General features: G+C 40.7%; 2 protein-coding genes across 5 annotated transcripts in view; one reads left to right on the forward strand and one right to left on the reverse strand.

The window, feature by feature from the left end:
- IARS2 (isoleucyl-tRNA synthetase 2, mitochondrial) overlaps window positions 1–6,287 on the forward strand; it is a 48,210-nt gene extending 41,923 nt beyond the window's left edge. The window contains exons 21-23 of the mRNA XM_027976279.3: window positions 609–799; window positions 4,477–4,621; window positions 5,778–6,287. Coding sequence (XP_027832080.1) covers window positions 609–799; window positions 4,477–4,621; window positions 5,778–5,920 — 479 coding nt within the window. The 3' untranslated portion in view covers window positions 5,921–6,287. The remainder of the gene's footprint in view (window positions 1–608; window positions 800–4,476; window positions 4,622–5,777) is intronic.
- Window positions 6,288–6,515: 228 nt separating this feature from the next.
- Window positions 6,516–24,914, reverse strand: part of RAB3GAP2 (RAB3 GTPase activating non-catalytic protein subunit 2) — a 103,286-nt gene continuing 84,887 nt past the window's right edge. For all 4 annotated transcript variants that reach the window (XM_042257088.1, XM_027976278.2, XM_060396324.1 and 1 more), the window contains 10 exons: window positions 24,760–24,866; window positions 22,246–22,312; window positions 18,622–18,692; window positions 16,086–16,121; window positions 14,821–14,895; window positions 14,296–14,514; window positions 10,879–10,968; window positions 10,461–10,682; window positions 9,685–9,843; window positions 6,516–9,489 (listed from right to left, as the gene is read on the reverse strand). In XM_042257088.1, coding sequence (XP_042113022.1) covers window positions 9,334–9,489; window positions 9,685–9,843; window positions 10,461–10,682; window positions 10,879–10,968; window positions 14,296–14,514; window positions 14,821–14,895; window positions 16,086–16,121; window positions 18,622–18,692; window positions 22,246–22,312; window positions 24,760–24,866 — 1,202 coding nt within the window. In that variant the 3' untranslated portion in view covers window positions 6,516–9,333. The remainder of the gene's footprint in view (window positions 9,490–9,684; window positions 9,844–10,460; window positions 10,683–10,878; window positions 10,969–14,295; window positions 14,515–14,820; window positions 14,896–16,085; window positions 16,122–18,621; window positions 18,693–22,245; window positions 22,313–24,759; window positions 24,867–24,914) is intronic.

Raw genomic sequence — 24,914 nt, forward strand, 5'->3', positions numbered from 1 at the left:
TTTGGAAAGCATTTAGGATGCCAACAAAGGTCATATAGTCAAAGCTATGGTCTTTCCAGTAGTCATGTATGGATGTGAGACCTGGACCATAAAGAAGGCTGAGCGCTGAAGAATTGATGGTTTTGAACTGTGGTGTTAGAGAAGACTGTTGAGAGTCCCTTGGGCTGCAAGGAGATCAAACCAATCAATCCTAAAGGCAATCAGCCCTGACTATTCATTGGAAGGACTGATGCTGAAGCTGAAACTCCAATATTTTGGCTGCCCGATGTAAAGAACTGACTCATCGGAAAACACCCTGATGCTGGGAAAGATGGAAGGCAGTAGGGAAGGGGACGACAGAGGATAAGATGGTTGGATGGCATCACCGACTCAGTGGACATGAGTTTGAGCAAGCTCCAGGAGTTGGTGAAGGACAGGGAAGCCTGGCACGATGCCGTCTATGAGGGCGCAAAGAGTAAGACATGGTGTAGCAACTGAACAACAAGCATCCTAAATATTAACCACAAATAACAACCCCTATTTCCCATGGATAGTAAATGTGTGGTGGTTTGAGTTTTATATACAGTTTAAATATATATATAAATTGGTTTAACTTTTTTTTCTTTAAGAACCCAAGAGTGTTTTTCGTACTGGGTGGATTAAAACCAGTTCTATCTGGAAGAAACCTGGACTGGAAGAAGCCATAGAAAGTGCGTGTGCAATGAGAGATTCATTTCTTGGAAGCATTCCTGGCAAAAATGCAGCTGAGTATGAGGTGATCGTTGTGATCGAGCCTGGGCTGCTTTTTGAGATCATGGAAGTGAGTCGCAGTTTGTTCCTTTTGAAATGGTGTTCATATCAAAGTGCTCCACGTAAAATCTGGTTTCAGAAGATGTCGATGTAAATCAGTTCAGTTCACTCACTCAGTCGTGTCTGACTCTTTGCGACCCAATGAATCACAGCACGCCAGGCCTCCCTGTCCATCACCAACTCTTGGAGTTTACGCAAACTCATGTCCATAGAGTTGGCAATGCCATCCAGCCATCTCATCCTCTGTCGTCCCCTTCTCCTCCTGCCCCCAATCCCTCCCAGCATCAGAGTCTTTTCCAATGAGTCAGCTCTTCGTATGAAGTATTGAAGTCTCAGCTTCAGCATCATTCCTTCCAAAGAACACCCAGGACTGATCTCCTTTAGAATGGACTGGTTGGATCTCCTTGCAGTCTAAGGGACTCTCAAGAGTCTTCTCCAACACCACAGCTCAAAAGCATTAATTCTTCGGTGCTCAGCTTTCTTCACAGTCCAACTCTCACATCCATACGTGACCACTGGAAAAACCATAGCCTTGACTAGACGGACCTTTGTTGGCAAAGTAATGTCTCTGCTTTTTAATACGCTATCTAGGATGGTCATAACTTTCCTTCCCAGGAATAAGTGTCTTTTATTTCATGGCAGCAGTCACCATCTGCAGTGATTTTGGAGCTCAAGAAAATAAAGTCTGACACTTTTTCCAGTGTTTCCCCATCTGTTTGCCGTGAAGTGATGGGACCAGATACCATGATCTTAGTTTTGTGAATGTTGAGCTTTAAGCCAACTTTTTCACTCTCTACTTTCACTTTCATCAAGAGGCTTTTTAGCTCCTCTTCACTTTCTGCCATAAGGGTGGTGTCATCTGCATAACTGAGGTTATTGATATTTCTCCTGGCAATCTTGATTCCAGCTTGTGCTTTTTCTAGCCCAGCGTTTCTCATGATGTACTCTGGATATAAGTTAAATAAGCAGGGTGACAATATACAGCCTTGATGTACTCCTTTTCCTATTTGGAACCAGTCTGTAGTTATATGTCCAGTTCTAACTGTTGCTTCCTGACCTGCATATAGGTTTCTCAAGAGGCAGGTCAGGTGGTCTGGTATTCCTATCTCTTTCAGAATTTTCCACAGTTTATTGTGATCCAGACAGTCAAAGGCTTTGGCATAGTCAATAAAGCAGAAATAGATGTTTTTCTGGAACTCTCTTGCTTTTTCCATGATCCAGCAGATGTTGGCAATTTGATCTCTGGTTCCTCTGCCTTTTCTAAACCAGCTCGAACATCTGGAGGTTCACGGTTCACGTATTGCTGAAACCTGGCTTGGAGAACTTTGAGCATTACTTTACTAGCATGTGAGATGAGTGCAATTGTGTGGTAGTTTGAGCATTCTTTTGCATTGCCTTTCTTTTTATTGGAATGAAAACTGACCTTTTCCAGTCCTGTGGCCACTGCTGAGTTTTCCACATTTGCTGGCATATTGAGTGCAGCACTTTGATAGCATCATCTTTCCGGATTTGAAATAGCTCAACTGGAATTCCATCACCTCCACTAGCTTTGTTTGTAGTGATGCTTTCTAAGGCCCACTTGACTTCACATTCCAGGATGTCTGGCTCTAGGTGAGTGATCTCACCATTGTGATTATCTGGGTCGTGAAGATCTTTTTTGCACAGTTCTTCTGTGTATTCTTGCCACCTCTTCTTAATATCTTCTGCTTCTGTTAGGTCCATACCATTTCTGTCCTTTATCGAGCCCATCTTTGCATGAAATGTTCCCTTGGTATCTCTTTCTTGAAGAGATCTCTAGTCTTTCCCATTCTGTTGTTTTCCTCTATTTCCTTGCATTGATCACTGAGGAAGGCTTTCTTATCTCTCCTTGCTATTCTTTGGAACTCTGCATTCAGATGCTTTTATCTTTCCTTTTCTCCTTTGCTTTTCGCTTCTCTTCTTTTCACAGCTATTTGTAAGGCCTCCTTAGACAGCCATTTTGCTTTTTTGCATTTCTTTTCCATAGGGATGTTCTTGATAGTACATATAAAAAAATTATAAATTAGGATTTCTGTCTTCTAATCCTAATATTAATCACTGATTCTTTGTTTCCAACCTCTGTATGTTTCCTTTTTCTTCTCATAAAACATACACTCTGTTGCTACTTATATTTTATAGGTTGGGACAGGAAGGTGTAATAAAGTTCTATTTGAAACATGAGCCCTCCGGGCTGGTTAGACAACAGGCAGCACCTGGCAGTAATATCTGAATACACAAAAATTTGGAGTTTTGTGTTATGGGTCTGGTTTTCTGAGAATTTTATCCATCTGGACAAGATTCAAAGCAAAAAACATTTTTTTCATCTTTTACTCATGAGTTCTGAAGAAAATTCATTTGTACCAGCAAATTTACCATGTGATCTCAAAGCATTCATCTTATTTTTTATTTTCAAAAGGGCCATCAAAAGTTTCCCCTTGAGATCTTAGGGGTTGATTGACCAGATTGATTTAGAGCCTAACATACTGACTCAAGATTTTTTTTTAGTTTTAAAGTTTGAGAAGAAAACTTAGTTTTGTGACTTATGTTTTGACATTTGACTGGTATCATAGTCTACTGAAAAAGGACCATCTCAACTGGTTGGAAGTTCAGTCTAAATTTTTAATAATGTAATTAGGTTGATTACGATTCAAGGCTTGAAATAGCTAGTAGGTATAAGATAGTTGCTCAGGTAACAGAAGTTTGATAAGATGTTGACATTTTAAAATTTACAAGTTGGGAAGCTCATGATTGCCATTTTTTGAGCCAGGAAGCTGCGGCCTGTTGAAGCTGTGGCTTGGCTGAGGCTGCCCAGCCTGGTACTGAGCTTTCCTACTGCATATCATGTTTCCTTGGACTTCATTAGTTCTCAGTAGTAAGCTGAAAACAGTACCCCTTGATTGGATCATTGATTCTTGAAAAAAATAATTCAGGATTTAAAAAAACATTGAATGTGTTTTCCACTAGCTGTCTGATGGAGTCCTGGATCTATCAGTTATTAATGGTGTAAATGCAATCTCTTTAAAGCTCCTATTTTCTCATGAGTTGGTTTTTTTTTTCCTAAGGGATTTTGTATTACTTAGCTCACACGCCAACTTTGAAGATCAGAATTAAAATGAAAAATGTACAAAAGTGCTTATCAGATATCCCAATTCAGTGTGCTTCAGAAGAGTTCTGAGCATTATTCAGGCTGCCACCATTGGTCTACACCGCTAAAAGCAGATCCTTGTTGAGATAGTATCTTAACCCCTCTCCTGTAGGAAGCATTGGATACAGGGGTAATGTGCGGGCTTTGAGGCTGACAGCCTGGGCTGGAATTGCAGCGCACCACTTACTGGTTGGGAACCTCCCTGAGCAAGTTTCCTCATTTGTAAAATGGGGATTAAAAAATGCTGTTGCTGTTTTGTGACAGTTACAGATAATGGGTGGACATTTAGCATCTAGCAAAGTGAAGTGCCTGGCATAGAGTTGTATTCTCAATGGATACTATTGATTAGGAGTTTTTAGTTAAAAGCTTTCATACTAGTAAGATTTGATTTATATAATAGTATTAGCTCAGGAGGTGGTGGTCGCAAAGGAGTTCCTCACCAAACATAAGAACTTGCAGTGTCTTTTTATAACCTTTGTGGTAACAATTAATTTAGATAGTAACTTTCAAATACTTACGCCCAGATGCTACAAGCGGAGGAGACTTCCAGTACCTCTCAGTTGAATGAATTAATGATGGCGTCCCAGACAACTTTGCTTTCTCAGGAACCTCGAGGAATAAGTGAGGATGTAACTGAGCTTAAAGGGACATTTCTAATCAATTTAGAAGGTAAGAAGATGAGAATGATTCTACCAGATAACAATGGTATGTGGACAACTGAACAATAATTACAGGTCATCTCCAGTTTTCCAGTGGATAACCTGTATCCTAAAGGCAGATACACACTTGGTGAGTGCGTCTTTCTGTAGAAAGTGTAGTAAACAGTGGCCAGGTTTCTGAACCAGCTCTCCCAAGTGCCCTACCTGGTGATCTTGGGAACACAGGGGTAGGGAGAGGAGGGAAAACGTCATTGTCACCGTATGTGAAGTCAGTCTGCCTTACCTCAGTTGGCTTTTGTGTCCTTGTCCTTTGACCAACCCTACCATCCCTCTCGTGTTCAATCTACAATTTATTATGCTCACCCCACATTACAGTATTGTAGCCACTAATGAGTCAAGGAAGTTTTATTGAACTCATTCCCACAGTGGTTATCTTAAAAGCAAAGCTTTTGTAGGCATTTGTTTGATTTGGGGATTTTTGTCACCTTACTTCATTCTCATTGATGGAAATGAAAGCTGAGTAACGTTAACACAACATGAGTATATCTTAGGAACAGTGATTCTATGTATTTCATAGCAGCTTTTAGGCACCAGCAAGAGGTGGGAGACTAATTTATAGCCATCAGTTTAAATTTGAGGCCTGGCAGCACTGATCATGTAGTAGACTCGTATTAATCTGCTTTCTGGAATGTTAATTTATATTCTCTGCAATGACTAGAAAATGATTTATTTTCTGTCTGAGGTCTATTCATTATGGACAAATTTTTGTTTCCTTTTGTCCAAACCCAAGAAGTTTAATGTGGGGGCACTGCTCATTGTCCCTCGAATTTGCCTCTTTTAAAATTCTTAATTAAGAATGTAGCTGGAGAGGAGAGGCAGTGTAATTAGCAGAACTGGACACAGATAAAGAGCAAACAGGCATGCTCTGCCTGAGTAGATACAGAACTCCCATGACCTGTGGAAAAACCAGCCTCTTAGATTCCTCCTCTCTCCGTCATCAGATTGTATGAGCCTACCATCTTGGCTGTTTATGTACAAATGTGCAAGGGAAGCAGTATTTCCCAAGGCAGGGAGGAAGCTCTGAAAAGGGGGCACCTGGAGAAATACAGAGATGCACAAGTCCAGTGGCCTGTGAGGAATACTCTCCACGTGTTTTTCTTCCGCAGGTGGTGATATTCGTGAAGAGTCTTCATACAAAGTAATTGTCATGCCAACTACCAAGGAAAAATGCCCTCGCTGTTGGAAGTACACAGCTGAGTCATCAGACACACTGTGTCCCCGATGCGCAGAAGTTGTGAAAGCGAAGTAGGACCTCAGTGTGTGTTGACAGCTTTCTGAGCAAGAACCTCCTGACAGGGCTCAGTAGGGGTCTAGATGGATTGTTTACAGTACTGGAGAGAAATCCAAGATTTAGGTAAGGAGTAGATGGTTGAGGATGAGAGTCAAGGTCAGAGCTACAAGTGTTTTTCTGTAACTAGATAAACAGTGATGTGTATATATACATACGGAAACATATACATATGCAGGTGCGTCCATAATGGACTTAACTCAGAGCATAACACTGAAAATGCTTGCCTACAGGTGTGCTGAACGGAAAATGTTTTATATTTTATAAATCTTCTTCACTCAGTATTTAAGTTCTGTAACGTCTAAAAATAAAGGCACCTGGAAAATTACTGACTGGTGGTGGTACAAAAGTTGTGAACAGCAAGTAAAAAAAATGTGTTCTGAACAGGAACAGTGCAGCAGTCTGTCACTTAAGAGATGAAGACAGTAATTTCATTCTGCCTTAACAGCAAACATCAACCTTTTCAAAACAGCTAGTTCTTTGGGCTGCACATCAGAAAAAGTCACCAAATATGTCTCATGTAAGAGGGGAAAAACACATTAATACTATATAAATGTTAAGGAAACAACATGAAAGCTGAAAATTTATTTCACTAATATACATAAGTTCACAACAATGAACAGACACAGAAAATAGCAGTATATACAGAATCTGACTACTTACAATACATTACAATAGATAATAGGGCATTTTATAAACAATTCCATATAGGATTAAAATCTTTCCAGGGATGGTTAATTCTGTTTAGCAGAAATATAACAAATCCATTCCTATCAGGGTGAGGGAGCGCTTTCACTGTTGCTATAGAGTACTTTTAAAAATATCTGCCTAAGTGAAATGAACCACAGTAACTACTAAGAGAACTGATTCCATGTATGCTTAATATTATTAAATGAGTTTTCTGTGATTTTAAATTGCAATCATTTTTTTTAAGAAAGCTATTTAAATTTAACTGTTTACTTTGACCCTAGTTGAATTTTTATAACAAAGGTGAAACTCTTCTCCATACCTCATTTTTCTTTTTACAAAAGTAGGACGTATTTAGAAGCCTGGTACTATTATTTCTCCCCATCTGCATTTATCCTGTATATTCTAGTTCTACATCTAAACACAACTTGTTATGCAGAAGTTATGATTATTTGAACCCTTTTGATTTCCTTTGCATTTACAACAGAATTGAACAAGGTACAGAATGCTTACTTAATGATAAGAAGGAAACGTATATGCGATGGGAGTATATCTAAGAAAAAGCTACTCACTGGTAAATTGGCTTTGCACCAATAACTACAGTAAGTGCAATGTACCTGTTTCAGAAACTGCCTGTTCTGTATGAAACCTAATTCCGTTCTTTGTGGCTCTTCGTGGTTACAGACTGTATACACAGGTATTTGTTTTCCTTTCCTCTACTAGATTTATTTTAAAAGCCCTTAACGAAACAGTAAAATATTTAACTGCTTTTCTTAACCATGCAACTGAGAATTCAATTTTAAAATTCTCTCAATGGCAAATTTTAGGATTATAAATTGAACTAGAGACTCAGTGATTTGTTATGGTCCTAGGAGCCCTATTTCAGCTTATTAATATATTCTCAACAATCCCAAAATTTGATTAGGTGTCCTATCAGAGTAAGTTCAACCAGTTTTATTATCTAAAATGCTTGTTAGATACCCCCCAAAGTGATAATGGAATCAGAGTGAGTAATTTACTCTTTAAAAATGCCTGTAATTCCAAGTTTCTTTGACCAGCCTCCAAAGTTCATAACTACTTTCAGAATATCTAGACAAGTCACTGAAAGAACTCATGTTTTAGAGTGCATGTAACAAGTGACTACAGAACGCCTGATATTCAGAAATCACGTGAATGTGTCTGGATGAGGCACCAGCGATCCCAGCACAGGCTGAGGGGCTGGACCGGCTGGAGGCCTTTTTTAGTGTTAACTGCTGCAGAGCGTATGCCTCGGTCAGACACATGGGCCTTCACCCCAAACACTCAAGGCACCTGAAAAATTAATCTCTCACGATTTAAAATGAAACAGTAATTACCAGGTTTAAGACAGTTCTTATTTGAATGTGATCTCTCTGTTGAAAAGAATTTACACTGGGATATTCTCAGACATCAGACTTTTCCTTTATATTCCTGAAAACAACGCCTCAAATTTGCACAATTGCAAGAGCTGGCTTCCTGAGGAAGTGAAGAAACAAACTTCTGTATCACAATGAGTTGCCACGTGTAACAACTGTGAACCCAGGACATGTCAACAATTGTGCTGTATGGCTACATTCCAAAGATTTATCTTGATAAATACTTGGTATTTGTACAGCTCAAAGTATTTTTAATTTTTTTTTTTACAGAGTTTTGGTTAATTTGGTTTTAATCAACAAATGATTATTCAGCACTTGGACTGCTCTAGGCACTGTAGGGTACAAAATTAGTTGTATTTATCCTCTCAAGCCAGCAGTGAGGTAGGTTTGCTAAGCTGTAGTATCATCACTAAGCATTTTCTATACTGTTCCTAAGAACAGGTAACATGACCAGATCCCAGAAACAGACATTTCTAAACACCTGTAGGAAAAATAAAGTTGGATTTAAATTTTTAGCATCTTTGCCCTTTTTTTAAACATAAGTTTTACAAGATAATACATTTTTACAGTTACCTGATGTGGATACAATTTTGAATCTTGGCAAAAAGCAAATCTTAACTTGCATTATAATTAATTTTGCTGGGTTAGACTGCATCTCAGATTCTGTTTTGGCAAGTGCAACAGGTTAAGGGTTCTACTTAGTGTCCATTCTGATGAATATGATGGTCTTGAACCCATTATTCCTCCTTTGATGGCACCAGCATAACCTCCTCTGGGAAAGAAGCCTGTCAGCATCCAGAACTCCAGGGGGCAGTCCCCCAGGATGGGATTAAGCATGATAACAAAAGCATTTTCCCAACATTTATTAAAACAGTGAGTTCTCTCATTTTACTGATGAGGACTACACATGAACACATTTAAATTTAACTACAATAACATTTTGAGTACGAAATATAGAATCTTACAAGAACATAATCTGTAAATTATAACCAGTTTTAAATAGCAAATTTGGACAATAAAGCTACTTAAGTGCTTAAATCAAAAACAGGAAAACAGCTTTCAAGAGAAATTGATAGTATAACTGATACCTGTTTATATTTTATTGTCAGTATTAACCAAAGGTGGAATTTAGCCAAGACTGCACTTTTTAAAAGTAATGTGTATTTTTATTTACTTTACAAAAGAAAAAAAACATACTTCCTCTGTAAAATTCCACATCTTATTGTGTAAAATAACCATGCACTAGTTCATATTAGAGTCACACAATTTGAGACTGTTTGCAGGAGATAAGTGTCATAAAGGAGGAAGAGATATGGCTTCCACAGCTTCAGTGAGGTGTAAGGCTAAACTATATTGCCCATGGTTTTCTGGTAAAAGCTCAATGACTTTATTTACTAGTTTAGCTGTTGTTGCAATGGGCACTTCTGTGTTCTGAAGATCCTGGGGGTTCTGCAAATGGGACACAAAAATAACCCATCAGTTATGTACAACTAAGTAATTGCTACTTAAGAATTAGCAGGAGAGTAATTTCCCAATAAAAATGCTTTTGTTCAGAATTAAGAAAATCCCATTTTCCTCCACTATTAAAAATGCGTGAGAGAAAAGCTCCCGTGGCCGTCTGCCGCCCTCACACCCGGCACTCACCATGGCCTTCAGCCAGGTGCACAGCGTGGGGGGCAGCCTGGCGAGCAGCTCCAGCCCCTCCCTCGTCTGCGTGCGGAGCACGGCGTGCGCCAGCCGCTGCCCGATCACCACCAGCAGCTGCGAGGCCAGGACCTCTCTGTCCTGAACCTGGAGGATGGCCTGCAGGGAGGAGCATGGACAAACGTTCGGACTTTGTGTTACTTCTGCCTCTGGCAAGGTTCCCAGTTTTCTGAGTGGCTGGCTCCTTCCTGTCCTTGGGGCTCAGCTCAGAAGTCACCCCCGATCATCCTATTCTACTTCTGCTTATTCACATGATCTTAGTGATTTTCTTCACAGCATTTACCACTCAATCCAGAATTGAGCGTGCTTCTCAGCTCCCATAAGTAGACTTCATTTGGAGGAAGGCACCTGTCTGTTTACTGCCCTGTCCCTCTGTATAAAACAGGTCTGACACACTGCATGAGTTATACTAAACACTGGCCACAAATAGGATTTTGATTAGTTTCTATTAATTTTTTTTTGGCCAAGCCCTGTGGGGCATCCGGGATCTTAGTTCCTTCACCAGGGATGGAATCTAGGCCGTCAGCAAAAGTGCAGGGTGGTTACACTGGACTGCCAGGGAATTCCCTAGTTACTTATTTTAATCCTGTTCTACTATTGTGCCTAGGAGTTGTAACAAAGGAAGGAAAAATAAGCTTTACTGGCAACTTTACTGATTCTTTATCCCAGCTATCAGTTTTACAACTTGAGCCCAGACGACACTCATAGGCTGTTACCTCCTCTCCTAGGTGGTCAGCTCCGTAGTTGTAGAGTTCCCCCACGTAATGCCTCCTGACAACATCTTCACTGACTTGAAGGTGATGGGCCAAGTCCACGGCCAGCACTGGCCAGTCCTGGTCTTTACCAAAAGGGGCGGTTGCTGCCTCTTCCGTGGAGTCTCTGTCTTTTGCGACCATGTGTCGAGCCTGGACAGCTGCACTGACGACTTTCAGTAAGAACTTGAAGGTGGAGAAACAGATATAGCAACATCCTGTTAGTATTTTCATTTAAAAAATATGCAATTCCAAGTAACTTGGCTTTTCTGTCATTTAGTTTTTCCATTATAATTAGTTATCAAAAAATGACACATAATTGAAAGAGAAACTAGTTCTCAAAAATACCTTAGAGCTGGTCATCCCAATAGCTGTAATTTACCTGTTGTCGTACAGAAATAAAATTTGGATCCATTTCCCCACTAGGTAATAACTGAATTGAAGTTAAGTCTTTGAAAAATGCATTTTTCCCCTAAAGAAAAAGAAGAGACCAAGAAAATTGATGAGTATAGACTGTTATGGGGTGGGGGATGGTATAAAGAATAACTCATATACCCATGGCCAATTCAGGTTGATGTATAGCAAAACCATCACAATACTGTAAAGTAATTATCCTCCAATTTAAAAAATTAAAAAAAAACCCAAAAACTCATGATTTGGTTTTGTCTTTGAACACTAACACTTCAGAATTCTGTTCTTTTGATTTTCATAAGCATTATGGTGAAAGCAGCCTTAAGGGTGAACCCCAGGGGTGCCCTCCTGCTGGTAGCCATGCCCTGTGTAATTCCACTCCTCTGAGTTGGGGCTGGTGAGCAGGGGTGGCAGAGAGGACAGCCTGACACTTTCAAGATCAGGTGACACAGGACTGTGGCTTCTGCCCTAGAAGCTCCTGTTCACTCTCACTTGCTCTGAGGGCAGCCACCTGGGAGCTGCCCTGTGCAGTCACCCATGAGAGGAGAACTGAGTCCTGCCAATCCTCATGTAAGCCTGTGAGTGGATTTTGATCCCTGCTCTGGTGGAGTCCTGGCTGACACACCAACTGCAGACACACGAGAGACCTTGAGCCAAAGCCGCCTGCACTAGGGGAACACAGATCGGGACTCACAAAAATGACACATTTGCTGCTTTCAGCCACTGAGTTTGGGGATCATTTGTATGTAATGGGGCTTCCCTGGTGGCTCAGATGGTAAAGAATCTGCCTGTTAAGTAATAATTGATAACATAGTAGGTACTTTGAATCCTCTTAAAGACACTTGTTGAACTGTTTAAAAGCACCTGTTTAAGAGAATAGAGCCAAAAAGGAATATCAGAAAATACGGTTTCAGAAGTTCTCAGGAAGGAAATGCAACGCAGAGCAAGAGCACTAGCCAGTGAGTTGTAAGATCTGGGCTCCAAGCCCACTCCTTGCACCAGGTCATCCTGAACAAAGGATCCCACCATTCTAGGCTGCTATTTTTGCTATTTTTTCAGGTCATGCCAGATATCACCTAAGGTACTTTCTAGACCTAACCTGTGATTACAGGTTATCTGGAGGGACTGCCAAGAAGCCATTCATCCTTTGGTGATGAAACATGCCAGACTTCTGTGGGCAACCTGCTCCCTCTGAACATCACCTTTCGAGAGTTTTCCCCATGCACTCACGCACAGTCACTACTCTGCAGTTTCTACCTGGAGGTCTTAGATATTGGGGTCTGCTCTACAGAAGGGCCTCCGGGATGGGGAGTATGTGTGCATCTACTATTTACTATCTTCCAGACACTGCTGAGCACTTGGTGTTGAGTATGTCATTTAACCCTCAGGACAACCAGGAGTCATGACTCTCAGGCTAGGAAAACTGAAACAACTCTACCAGTAAATGCAAAGGTGGGAGGGAGTCTGTGTCACCTGCCACAGCACACTGCTTTGGTATTTGCACGTGAGTCACACGGCTGGCCCAGGCCACTCAAGCACAATCTGGGCTGAGACTAGCATCACCACCGTGCCTGTTCAATGCTGCTGGATGTGATCTCGTTTTGAAAAGTCCCTTTTTGAGGGGAATACTGAGCTAGACACTTTATTTTGTTGTTGTTTTTTTTAAATCAAATTTTAAAGTACTTGTTAGAAATGAATTTCTTAAAATACACTATTTCTGCTTATATTTACTCTCAAACGCAACATGTCCAGAACTCTTCTAAATGGGCTTCCTTTAAATGGCATGTCCAGTCCCCCAAACTTGAAATTGGATTGAATTTTCATCCCCTCTCCTTCACTCTGCACTAGTCTGTCATGAGGTGGCTGATTCCTCAAAACCCCTCCATGATCTTTATTATTTCTTCCCAGGCCACATGGTCACCAACTCCTGATTCCCACTGGCTTCTCCAAGAGGCTTGATTTCCTTGATTTCCACTGGCTTCTCTACTCATCACCTCCCCCCCGTCCCTTTTGCAGACCTCTGCCACGTAACTTCTCTTTATTATCTCCTTAATTATGAATGTACCAAACATTTATTGGGTTCCTATTATGTACCTGGCATGGCACACAGACATGGGGACATGGCCAAGAGGTGGTCAGTTCAGGAAATGTAGACAAAGACTCTGAAGGGGAGGTGACACTTAAGTGATAAGTGAGTAACAAACAGGAACTGACCATACGGAACAGCTGGCTGTGAAAATGGAACAATACAGCAAGACAAGAGGTGAGAAAAATGCCTGCCTTCTCCTAGGGGTGGAAGTGGTGAGCAGTGGCTAGAGCATGGTGTATCAGGAATGGCCAAGGGGGAGGAGAGGTAAGTCAAGGGGCGGGGAAGCCACCTTCTCAGCTCCATGTTTCCACGTGGCAGGAAATAGTAATAACATGGTTAGTAACAGTAGTTGTAACAGTAACAGCAGGTCTCTGCTCTCCCCCTGGACTCACTGCTCCCCACACGGACGGTACCTTTGGGAGGAGGAACTGAGCTCGGGCAGCACCCTGCTTTCCCCCTTCTTGCGGGGGGCAGTCCTCCTGTAGGGGCTCCTGTCCTCTGCTCCCAGCACCAGGAGCCCGAGTGGTCTCCAGCAGTGGTCTGGCTGCACAGAGTGAGACCACCACTATGGACACAAGCCCGGGTGGAGAAACCAGGCAAGGCTGTGTCTTATGTCCCGGCATGAACCTAGTATGACTGAATCTGAGTTTGGGAAGGAAGGTCTGGCAGCAGGGACTGCATAGAGGGAAGCTGGAGGCTGCTGGACCAGCCCAGGGGAGACAATGAGGCCTGAGCCTGGGCCACAGTGACAGAGAAGGATGGGCGAGAGGGGATGTGAGGAAGAATCAACAGGGACGAGCTCACGGTGGCTCTGGGACCTGAGGAAGTGGACTGAGCTAGATGTTTCCCAGGCTACTAGTTTCTGCCACATCACAGATGGTGGCATCACTCACCAGCTGACCAAGCCAGTGAACTTGGGGGAACAGCAAGTGTAGGTCAAGGGTGGGTAGGGGCAGGGATAGACATTTCAGGAAGGAGGCAGCCCACCACACAGGCCGAGAGAGGCATTCAGGAGAAACACATGCCCCAAACCCTGGGGACAGGTCAGGCCTGAAGACACACAAGAGGGAGAAAAGGAACTTTTTTTGAATGATGGGTGGAGATGGCTGAGAGAGCCGAACCCCGGGACACCAATATTTCAGGTAAATCAGAACAGGGAGCCTGACAAGGAATAGAGGACCAAGACCCCAACAATAAATAATCCTATACAAGACACAAAAGACCGAGTGACTTCTCTCTGATAAGACAGTCCTGCTAGACCCTCAGCTCCGAGAGGATCCCAATTGCTCTGAGAATTACCTTACTGTCAAAAAGAGACAGCGGCTTCACGGTCTTGAGAGAGAACCTCATGATGGCGTAGAGGATGGCGCCCAGGATGGAATGGTGTTCCACCAGCGGGTAGTGGATGTGCTTCTGATCCAGAGCCAGCTCCACGATGGAGACCGGGCCTTCCACGGTCAGCCAGGCGTCCTCTGTGTCCAAGACAGGCACCTGCATTTCATCCCGGCTGACATCTGCCTGGGTGTTTTGAGAGGGGAGAGCTATGCTCAGAATTGGAGAAATAACAGTTTGCCAATATCTTAATGAGCTTCTTACCAGCAGCAAAATAGAAACTCGTATTTTTCCCCAGCCCTCAAGTTATAATTAAAAAAAAAAACAACTAATACTAATAAGAAACATCACTATTTTTTAGGCTTAAGTCAAAACTTCGAAGGGAATAAATGAAAAACAAGCTCTTTTTATATAGTTCTTTCTGAAGTCCAGCGACTTTCAAAATATTTGACATCTTAGAGACAGTTCAGCATAAAAATACCACCCTTCTACCTCCATTAAAGTCTGAAGAAGATCCCAGCAGCAGCCGAGGAAGGAAGTCATTGCTGTGTCGCTCATCCCCACATCCTGTTTGTAAGAAGGGACGTCATTAGCTCTAGCAGGAAAACTGGTAGGTTTTAATCAGAAAAATAAATAGAACATATGCATCTAGTTAACTGCCTTTCCCCGCTTGAACAGACAGGTAAGAAGTGAAAGTCAAGGCACTCGCACATTTTAATCTGTCTGTAGATTGAGCAGATCCTAAAATCGGGCTTTTAAAAAACATGGTTCTACTCTCAATTTTTAAAAACTGAGTATCTTTCTGTATTGGAAAGAGGCGGTGTCATCAGTCAGCCACAGATGGGTTGTGTCTGGCTTGCTTAGGCATCTGCTGGCCAAACATTCATGGTGTGTGTGCAGTAAGAGTCACACAAGACAGGGCAACCTGGAAAGTTCCAAGACTACAGCCTGGTCTGGTTTCAGAGCATCTTTCAGGGACTGGACTGAACCCTCCGAGCCAAAGGAAGATCCCCTAGCTGGAGAACTAAACACGAGACTGATGCTGTGGGCAATGGGTCTTTCCTGAAGGGGCCTGTCCAAGGGGCCACTGTGCTCACATGAGGCCTTCTTAAAACCAATGGCCACAAATCCCTGACATCCCTAAGTAATTCATCCTTAATTTACACACATATTAACAGTAGTCCCAAAGCCACACTCAAGAGCATACAGACAAATTCTTCAACAATGGAGATTTTTCAGGACTAAGGGCCTATAAAGGCTGGATTCCTGTGTCCTAGTATTTCTTAAGATATTTGTAATAATATTTCAAAGTTTTGAGCAATGCTAGCATTACTAATCACTGACCTCACATATAAACCCCTGTATCCATGGATTGAAACATCATTTAAGACTGTACAATAGCTACTGCATAAAGGTAGATCAAGTTCACTACTCATACGAATCCACTTCAGTTATACATTCCTAATTTGAAAGACAGCAATTTTTCTTTTTGTGGACCTCCTGTCCACAGTCCAAAGTTGAAGACATCTTGGCAAACTTAGTTTAAACATACTATTTGATGATGTGGAAAGGTAAATTAAAATTGACCACAGGTCATAACCAGTTTCCTTATTAATATAGTGTTCTCTTTCCATTTTTCTTATCTCTCACTACATCATCAAAATGGTAAAAGGCAAAGTCCACCCCCACAGTTAATAAGGTACTATATAAAGTGCAGAATTAACAACTATTCATCTAGTCAAGGGAGATTCACTCACCCTTCGGCATAATCTGTCTTTTGGTGCTTTTCCAACCTAAGACAAGAGGACACAAAATGCTGCATTTAATTAGTAATTTAAATCAAAAGGCATTAAACTATGGTATAGAAATATACATCCAGCTATAAATAAATGCAGTACTAGTGTCATCAATTAAATGTTGGTTGTACTAATTTGTAGCATAAAACAATTAATTTTGTGGTGAAACTTAAAAATATATATATATTATGAAAATATATTACACTGGGCTCACAAATCATTCTTTTCAAAAATACTTATTTTTGAACTATTAAATAAGAAAAACCCCAAAGATCAGGTTCCCAATTTCCATAATCAAACTGTGTTGCCTTAAAACCTATTTAGAACCAAACTGAAGGCTACGAATAAGGAGCAGCTAAAAATTCTGCTTGTTCATAATGATACACAGTACTTTTAAAAGGTCAGAAAGAAGGAATAACCAGCTTCCTTCAGAAAGAAGGAATAAGAAGCTACATTCCTGGCTCAGAAAAATTAGCTGATGTTCTTATTCCGTAAGTAATTCCTAAGATCCTACTGTACACTTTATACGGGGTAATAAGTGGAAGATAAAGTTCTGCCCTTCAAGAATATTATGTGATAAGAAAATTTACAGGAAACAGTGAAAATGAAAGGACAAAGGCCTCTTCACCTCATTACCTCTCACTGTGATTACTTCAACGGCCTTCAAAACAACCACGTTCAGCCCACCCCAATTGCAAAATACTTTACCCTGCTGCCAGAATCATCTTTTAAGATGCAAATCTGAACATATCATTCTTCTGCTTAAAACTGTTCCAAGTCTCCAAGATAAAAATAATAGCTACCGTTCACTGTGCCCTCACCGACTGTGCCAGGCCCTCTGCTAAATAGCTGACATACACTAGAAAACCCCAGATCCATAGTCCACAGAGGAGGTTCTCCATGGTCCACTTCCTACTCCTGTATCTAGCTTAACCTTCAACCAACCAAAGCTACTTGCAGCTCTCCGAATCCTAGATGCTGTCTCCCACCGCCAGGGCTTTTTGTGGAAACATTTTATTCTCACCCTCTTTTTTACTGATTCATACATATACTCATCCTCCAAAATCAGCCCAGAAGCCTTCCCTTGTCATTCACATTCCTCTTCTGAGTTCTAAAAGCACCCTATTGTCTGCTTACCATCTTTCCGATGGTGGGTTGAGGGTGGGGCTGTGACTTTATTCTCTGCAACCACAGAACCTGGCACCGTCCTTGGCACATAAGAGATACTCATAATAAATATCTATTGAATGAATGATTATAAACTCTCTGCTTCCTGGTTTAGGACTGCTAAATCCAACTCAAGTTGTGAGGGTCAGAAGGGACAACTGTGGTAGAATGTTGAACATCTGCACAGCTTAACACATGGAAAAGGCTCTGCATTATCAGTCTCTCAAGACGGTGGTCAGAGGTGAAACAGAGCAACAGTACACAGGCCAAAAGGAGTGAGTTTCAAGGAATAAGCAGGTAAATGGCCAAGGAAGATGCACGCACAGGGAAGAACAGTTAGATTTAACTAAAAAAAAAAAAAAAAAGTTACCAGTGATGTCAAAGCGTTTTCTACAGAAGTTGTGGCCTATAGTGGGTCTGAGCTGTAGTGCTCTTTATGGTTTAGGAATGTCTGTCACTGTACATTTAAAAGCACATGCTGTCATTATGGTGGTAGCTCTCCCAACATCCACTTAGCTGCTGCCGGGGTAACCTACATTCTCCACTGGCCTGTGAGGCACGCTGCCACTCAGCTTGAGGCCCAGAGGCCTCACTCTAGCACACCAGCTGTTTCTGCTCCCACTGGCTGAGTTACAGGCTTACCTTTTACATCTGTTCCCAAATCTACCTATGCTGGTTGTACATATTCTAAGTCTGTAATTTAATTAAATAACTAATAAAATATGAATGAGGAAAACAAGGGAGTTCTTTACATGAATACTGTGTAGACTGCTTTTAAAAGATTTATGGAGGACAGTAGCTCACTCCAAGGTCTACTGGATTAGATACAGAGAAACAACTATAAAGAGTAGGGGATAATTACAAAAATCCTAAGATTTTATACTCATGGCATCATTGTTTTAAAGAGACAGGATTTAGAAATCACAGGCAATATATCATGGGTGAGGTTAATGTAGAAAAACCTCAGTAAAACTGTAATCGACTCTATTTAGAGAAAATATCTTGGCCCTACATCCCATGATCAATGAGAAATCGCGCATTTATATGTTTTAATTTAAAATAAAATGCAAATCCTTGCTTGAATTCACCACTGGTCCTAATCACCCGGGTTAAGAGGCTTTTACAGGATATTGCTCTCTTTCAAGGATCTGGGCTCTTCAAGTCACCAAAATGCTAGGACAACTGAGCATAAATAAAACTCAATTAGCACATTAAAAAAATAGTCTAATAAGGCCCAGTGTAAATAATCTTTCTTATATCAGTCAATTATTAACGGAGCCAAATAAACAAGAAGTCAGTATAGGAAATTTCAAATTTAAAATGACCGTACCTTATCCATCAAGTACGTAGCGGCAGAAAACCTTTTGACTAAGAATGTGTTCCACATCATCAGCGCAATGCCTGGATAGCAAGTGAAGTAAGGCAGTAAGCAGAATGCTTATGTATCTTCTCTTTCACCATATATAGCAAACTGTTTTCTTCATTAAGTTTATAAAACTACCTGTGTTATTTAGATAAGTAATTCTTGTCTCTTATGTAATATTTATAAAATAAATAAAAACCTTTATCATCTATAAAAATCAGAACTGGGCTTTGTAAAAGTATATCTAAATGGCCAATAAGCTTAAGAAAAGATGGTGTCACTAGTTATGAGAGAAAAAGAGATTAGAACTACACAAAGATATCATTACACGACCAACAGAAAGGCTAAAATTTTTTAATATGACAACACCAAGTGTGGATGAAGATGCGGCAGCAGTGGGGAGCTCACACACTGCTGGTGGGATCATCACCTGGGAAAACCCCCTGGAAAACTGCCTGGCGCATGTCTAGCTAAGCTACGTGTGCCTGCCGTGTGACCCAGCAAGTCCTCTGCAGAAACAATCACAAAAATATGCACAAGAGAGTCGACAGCCAAACGATGGAAACAACCCTAAAGGATTTTTCTTATATGTGGCCACTAAGTGAAGCAGTATACAAAAAAAGTATTAAAAAGCAAAACAAAATACAAAAAAAATATTTAAAAAGAACTCAAACAAACAAAAAAATCTGGGCTTTACATGTCCATCAACTGTGGCACTGATACTAGAATTTCTGCAATAGCTGTCAGTTAGGCAGCATAAACATGACATTTCACATACAGCCTTATTACCCACAAAGCTGCTTCTGTAACTAGGAGTGAGGTTATGCAGAAGCCAGGAAACTTACTCAATGTACAAATTGGGTAAAGTGTGTTTTTCTTTTTTAATTGAAGTAAAGTTAATTTATACTGCTGTGTTAGTTTCAAGTGTACAACAGTGATTCAGATACACACACACAATCTATGTGTATATATACAAACACACACCCCACTCATATTTACGTCTATATATTCTTTTCCAGATTCTTTTCCCTTACAGGATGTTACAAAATATTGAGTATAGTTCCTTGTGCTATACAGTAGGTCCTTGTTGGTTATCTATTTTATATGTAGTAGTGTGGTAGTATGTTAATCCCAAACTCCTAATTTATTCCTCCCATGACAAATTGGGTAAAATTCTAACTTGAATACTAGCCTGTGATCAATGATAACTTAAGTTTATCAGTAAGGATAAATCCTCTAGAGACCGTATTTTCCAAATGAGCCACTTTAAATCCTTTCTCCCCCCTTGGAAGAAAGTTAAGAGTAAAGAGATGAATATACAAAATAAATTATAAGTGCTTATCAAGCAAAACAAGAATTTTAGAATTTCTGCAATTTGACCCCATATCACCTGCAAGAAGGTGTTACAGGAGAATAAGCAGCTTCTCTATAATGTATCACAGAAACAAAAAGGTGATTATCTCCTCTTATCTGGACCCAAACCCAGTCTCACCACTTAGTGTCTTACTAACTTCCTAACTAATGTTCCACCACGCTGTTCTTGAGGTGCCAGCTTTAGCCACTTCTACCTGAATCATGATGGAATGGAAGAATCAAGTCACCCTCACTATCCTGGTCATAATTGTTGAATATTTTTATTCACTGTGCTCTTAGAGCATCTTGCTTGAGATGTGTCACAATTAAAAACAGGAGCCGCTTAAACAGATGACTGTGTGGTTGATACAACAGTGGAGCCTTAATGGTAGGGCTATGGTTTCTCCAGTGGTCATGTATGGATGTGAGAGTTGGACTGTGAAGAAAGCTGAGAGCCGAAGAATTGGTGCTTTTGAACTGTGGTGTTGGAGAAGACTCTTGAGAGTCCCTTGGACTGCAAGGAGATCCAACCAGTCCATTCTGAAGGAGATCAGCCCTGGGATTTCTTTTGGAAGGAATGATGCTAAGGCTGAAACTCCAGTACTTTGGCCACCTCATGCAAAGAGTTGACTCATTGGAAAAGACTCTGATGCTGGGAGGGATTGGAGGCAGGAGAACAAGGGGACGACAGAGGATGAGATGGCTGGATGGCATCACGGACTCGATGGATGTGAGTCTGAGTGAACTCTGGGAGTTGGTGATGGACAGGGAGGCCTGGCGTGCTGCGATTCATTGGGTTACAAAGAGTCGGACACGACTGAGCAACTGAACTGAACTGAACTGAACTTCCTAACTTACTATCTTAGTATCTCACTAGTCCATTACTGAGTTCTTTGATTAATTCTTACAGGGAAACTCTTCTGTTAAATGGAGCCAGCAATCTGCTGACCATTTTTCTAAAATAATTTGTAACATTTTTTTCAAGAAGACAACAGCAATCCCCGTGGTAAAGAAGCCAATGGAGAATACTCATGTTTATTAAAAGAAGCACAAGATGGGAGGGATAAATTTGGAGTTTGGGATTTGGCAGACACAAACTACTACACATAAAATAGGTAAACGAGGTCCTACTGCATAGCATAGGAAACTATATTTAATATCCTATAACAAACCAAAGGGAAAAGAATATGAAAAAGAACACATATATACATGTGTATGTGTGTGTATAACTGAATCACTTTGCTGCAGAGCAGAAACTAACAGTATGGTAAATCAACTTTACCTCGATAAAACGTTTTTTGAAAAGACAATATTGATGCATTTATTTTGTAAACAAACGGAAAAAGAAGCAGCACAAAGTAATTTCTAGGATATAGTATTATTAGGCTTTGGCTACTCTAACTTTTTCATCAGGACTTATGAGCAGCCCATTCTTCTTATCTACCTGTGAATTAGAAGGGGAATTAATAATTCATGCATAATATTCTCTTCACTACACCTAGGAACAGTCATCAGGAAGGGAAATTGATGGGTAGGGAGAGATGGTGATAATTACTGCCAGCCCCCATCTCCTTTCTGGACAGCATTTTTCAAGCAATTAAAACAGCTGGTACTGTGTATGCAGCAACACACAGTAACATGTTAGATACTAGGACCTACTTTGTTTTTATCAAATAAAAATTTACCAGGATGTGAATTTAAAGAGACTTGGTATGATACTGGATGCTTGGGGCTGGTGCACTGGGACGACCCAGAGGAATGGTACGGGGAGGGAGGGGGGTTCAGGATGGGGAACACATGTATACCTGTGGTGGATTCATGTTGATGTATGGTAAAACCAATACAATACTGTAAAGAATTTAACCTCCAATTAAAATAAATAAATTTATATTAAAAAAAAGAGACTTGGCTCTGTGAGGAAGGGGATGGGATAGTTAGGGAGTTTGGGATGGACATGTACACACTGCTATATTTAAAATGGATAACCAACAAGGACCTACTGTACAGCACAGGGAATTCTGCTCAATGTTATGTGGCAGTCTGGATGGGAGAGGAATTTGGGGGAGAAGGGATACATGTATATGTATGTCTGAGTCCCTTCCTGGTTCACCTAAAACTATCACAACACTGTTTGTTAACTGGCTATACCCGAATACAAAATAAAAAATATTAAAAAAAAAAAAAGAGAGATTTGGCTTTTGAAAGAAACAGTTACATTTTTAACACCTGTTTACTTACCATTCTGAACATGGGCATTAAGAATATGCTTCAAGTGTTCTATTGACCTAACAAAAAAACGTGCTTCCTTGCATAGAGGAAAAGAAGAGAGAAAGAAGAGGTATTATTCAATAGGTGCTTCAAATATAAATGGAGACTTCTTACATACATTTCTACATAAAGTAACCCAAGAATGTTACAAGAACATGGAATAATTATATAAGAAATTCTGCCTAAGATAATGTTAATGGTCTCCCTTAAATTTACAGTATCTATATAATGACTGATTCATGGACATCTGGATTCAAAATTTACTGTGGTTTCTACACTACAGCAATGTTCTCTCCAATAAATAGTTGAATTTCACACAAATGTAAAAACAATAGGTTTATTTTCTTTGTAAATATCATTAATTAATTCTTCAACAACTATTTATTGAGCAACTATTATGCACCAGGTTGCTAAAGGCACCAGACATACTGTAATGAACAAAACAGACCCAAATCCTTGCCCTCACTGAGGTTATGGTCTAGTGACAGAACCAGACGATAAATACGGTAAGTAAATTATAGAGGATGTTTATAAAGGATGTCAGTGCTAAGTGCCAAGGAGAAAACATTAAAGCAGTGAAGGGAAATAGGAAATGTAAGAGGGAATGCTGAACATTCAACTCTTTTTAATCAAGGCAGTTTAAAACTGTGGCCTGCACATTATTTAACATAGCACCTTTGCTAATGTGTGTCAAAAGTTCCCCAAAGGTAATTTCGATTGTTTTGAGCCTAGTAAAGCTATGTGTGTAAGATGATGAAATTGGGATAGGGGTTATTGGATGGGGCAAGGAGATAAATATTCAACAGAAAAAAACAAACAAGAAAAATGACTGCTGATTTTAAATGTAAATAATTATAATAAATGACAAAGGCAACACAAATCAAAATGTCAGGCACCATGTGTGTATTTTCTTTGTTAAGTTGCTACAACTCTTTGAGATGCTACTGTCATGGTCCTCGTCTACTTAGGAGAAAACTGAGAACAAAAGGCTCAGAAACATTCCCAAATGTCACATATCCAGGAGCCACGGGGCTGAACAGAGTCTATTATGCAAACTGCCTTTGGTTTAGAAATGACCGCTGTAGAACAAAGATTTTTAACTTAAAAGCCTGAATCTGGACCTAATTCACTCAGATTTTAGAAATTATTGTGCCTTTGTTCTAGTCCTAAGGTTCTTATATGACAAAAGTGTCTCATTTAAAGAGGAGACTAAACTTGCTCTCCCTTTAGGCTGTGGGAGGTCAACTGAAGAGTGATGGGAGGGGCAGTTTTTGGTCAAAGTTTAATTGATCAAAGAACATTAGTTTGTTTAAAGCATTTATTTTTAAAATGTCTTCCTTTAATATGAAAGTGATTACATGTTCAAGACAACATTGTTTTATTTAGAGCAAGGAAAAACATCATTATCATTAGTACGCATGCTTATGTGTTGAGCTGCTTCAGTCATGTCTCTGTGACTTCACGGACTGTAGCCCACCAGGCTCCTCTGCCCATGGGATTATCCAAGCAAGAATACTGGAGTAGGGTGCCACGATCTCCTCGAGGGGATCTTCCCCACCAAGAGATCGAATGCATCTCATGTCTCCTGCCTTGGCAGGCGGATTCTTTACCACTAGCGCCACCTGGGAAGCTCCTATCATTAGTATTTTAGTGTGAATTAGCTAATCAGTGAGATTTTTCTTCAGTAGTGAAACCTGATACAAGGATGATAAAGGAAAGAATTTTGATTGAGGTTAATTTACCAAAGAACTACGGAGGCCTATGCTCTGAGAACTGTACAGCCAAGAGAAATATACAGCAGGCATTTTCACATCTTATTTTATCCAGGTGCCAATCCTGAAGAGTGGTACCATCATTAAAAAAGGGTGGGAGGAGAAAAACCAGATTCAAGAGATTCAGTGACTGGCCCAAACCCAGACACCTGTGCGGAGCCCTCAAGTCCACGTCTCCAGTCTCCAGGCCTGGACGGCCTCTCTTCATGCTGTTTCCGGATTGAGAATGTCTGGGAGGGAAGAAGGCTGCTGGAAGGGGCAGAAAGTGATACCCAAGCAGACAGTCAGGCTGGCATCAGGATCTTTACTCTGGATTTGATCATGATGACTACAGTGTGAAGAACTGGGTATAGGTTGATGCTATCTCACGTAAAAATTCAAAAGGAAATAAAAGATGCTCATTGCAACTTATTAAGAATAGGACAGAACACACTGGTGTTGGACACAGAGAAAACTACTAGGCTTGAATCCTGGCCTGGCCACTGATTAGCAGTGTACTTACAAGCTGGGCAAGGAATCTGACTTCTCTGAGGCTGTCTTCTCTTCTCTAGAGTGGGAATAATGATGACACCCACACTTCATAGGTTTACCGTGAGGATTATATATGAAAAAGGCCTTGTATAGCTCCTAGCATGGAGACATTCCAAAGGGGAAGAAGTCAAGTGCTATAAGCAAAGGGAACAGTCCCATGAAGAGGTGACGAGAGTCGTACCTCCGGGTCTTTATTCCACTGCACGACGTACTCCCAGCAGCAGTGTGCGTGCAGCACATCCAGCTCAAGGCTGCAAGGGAACTGCTTGTAGGCCAAGTGCAGCAGGTCTGAAAGTTAGGAGACAGCACTGTATTACTCCTGCCTGAGGGAGAGCT

Source organism: Ovis aries, chromosome 12 (genome assembly GCF_016772045.2).
Source record: "Ovis aries strain OAR_USU_Benz2616 breed Rambouillet chromosome 12, ARS-UI_Ramb_v3.0, whole genome shotgun sequence".
Lineage (NCBI taxonomy): Eukaryota > Metazoa > Chordata > Mammalia > Artiodactyla > Bovidae > Ovis > Ovis aries.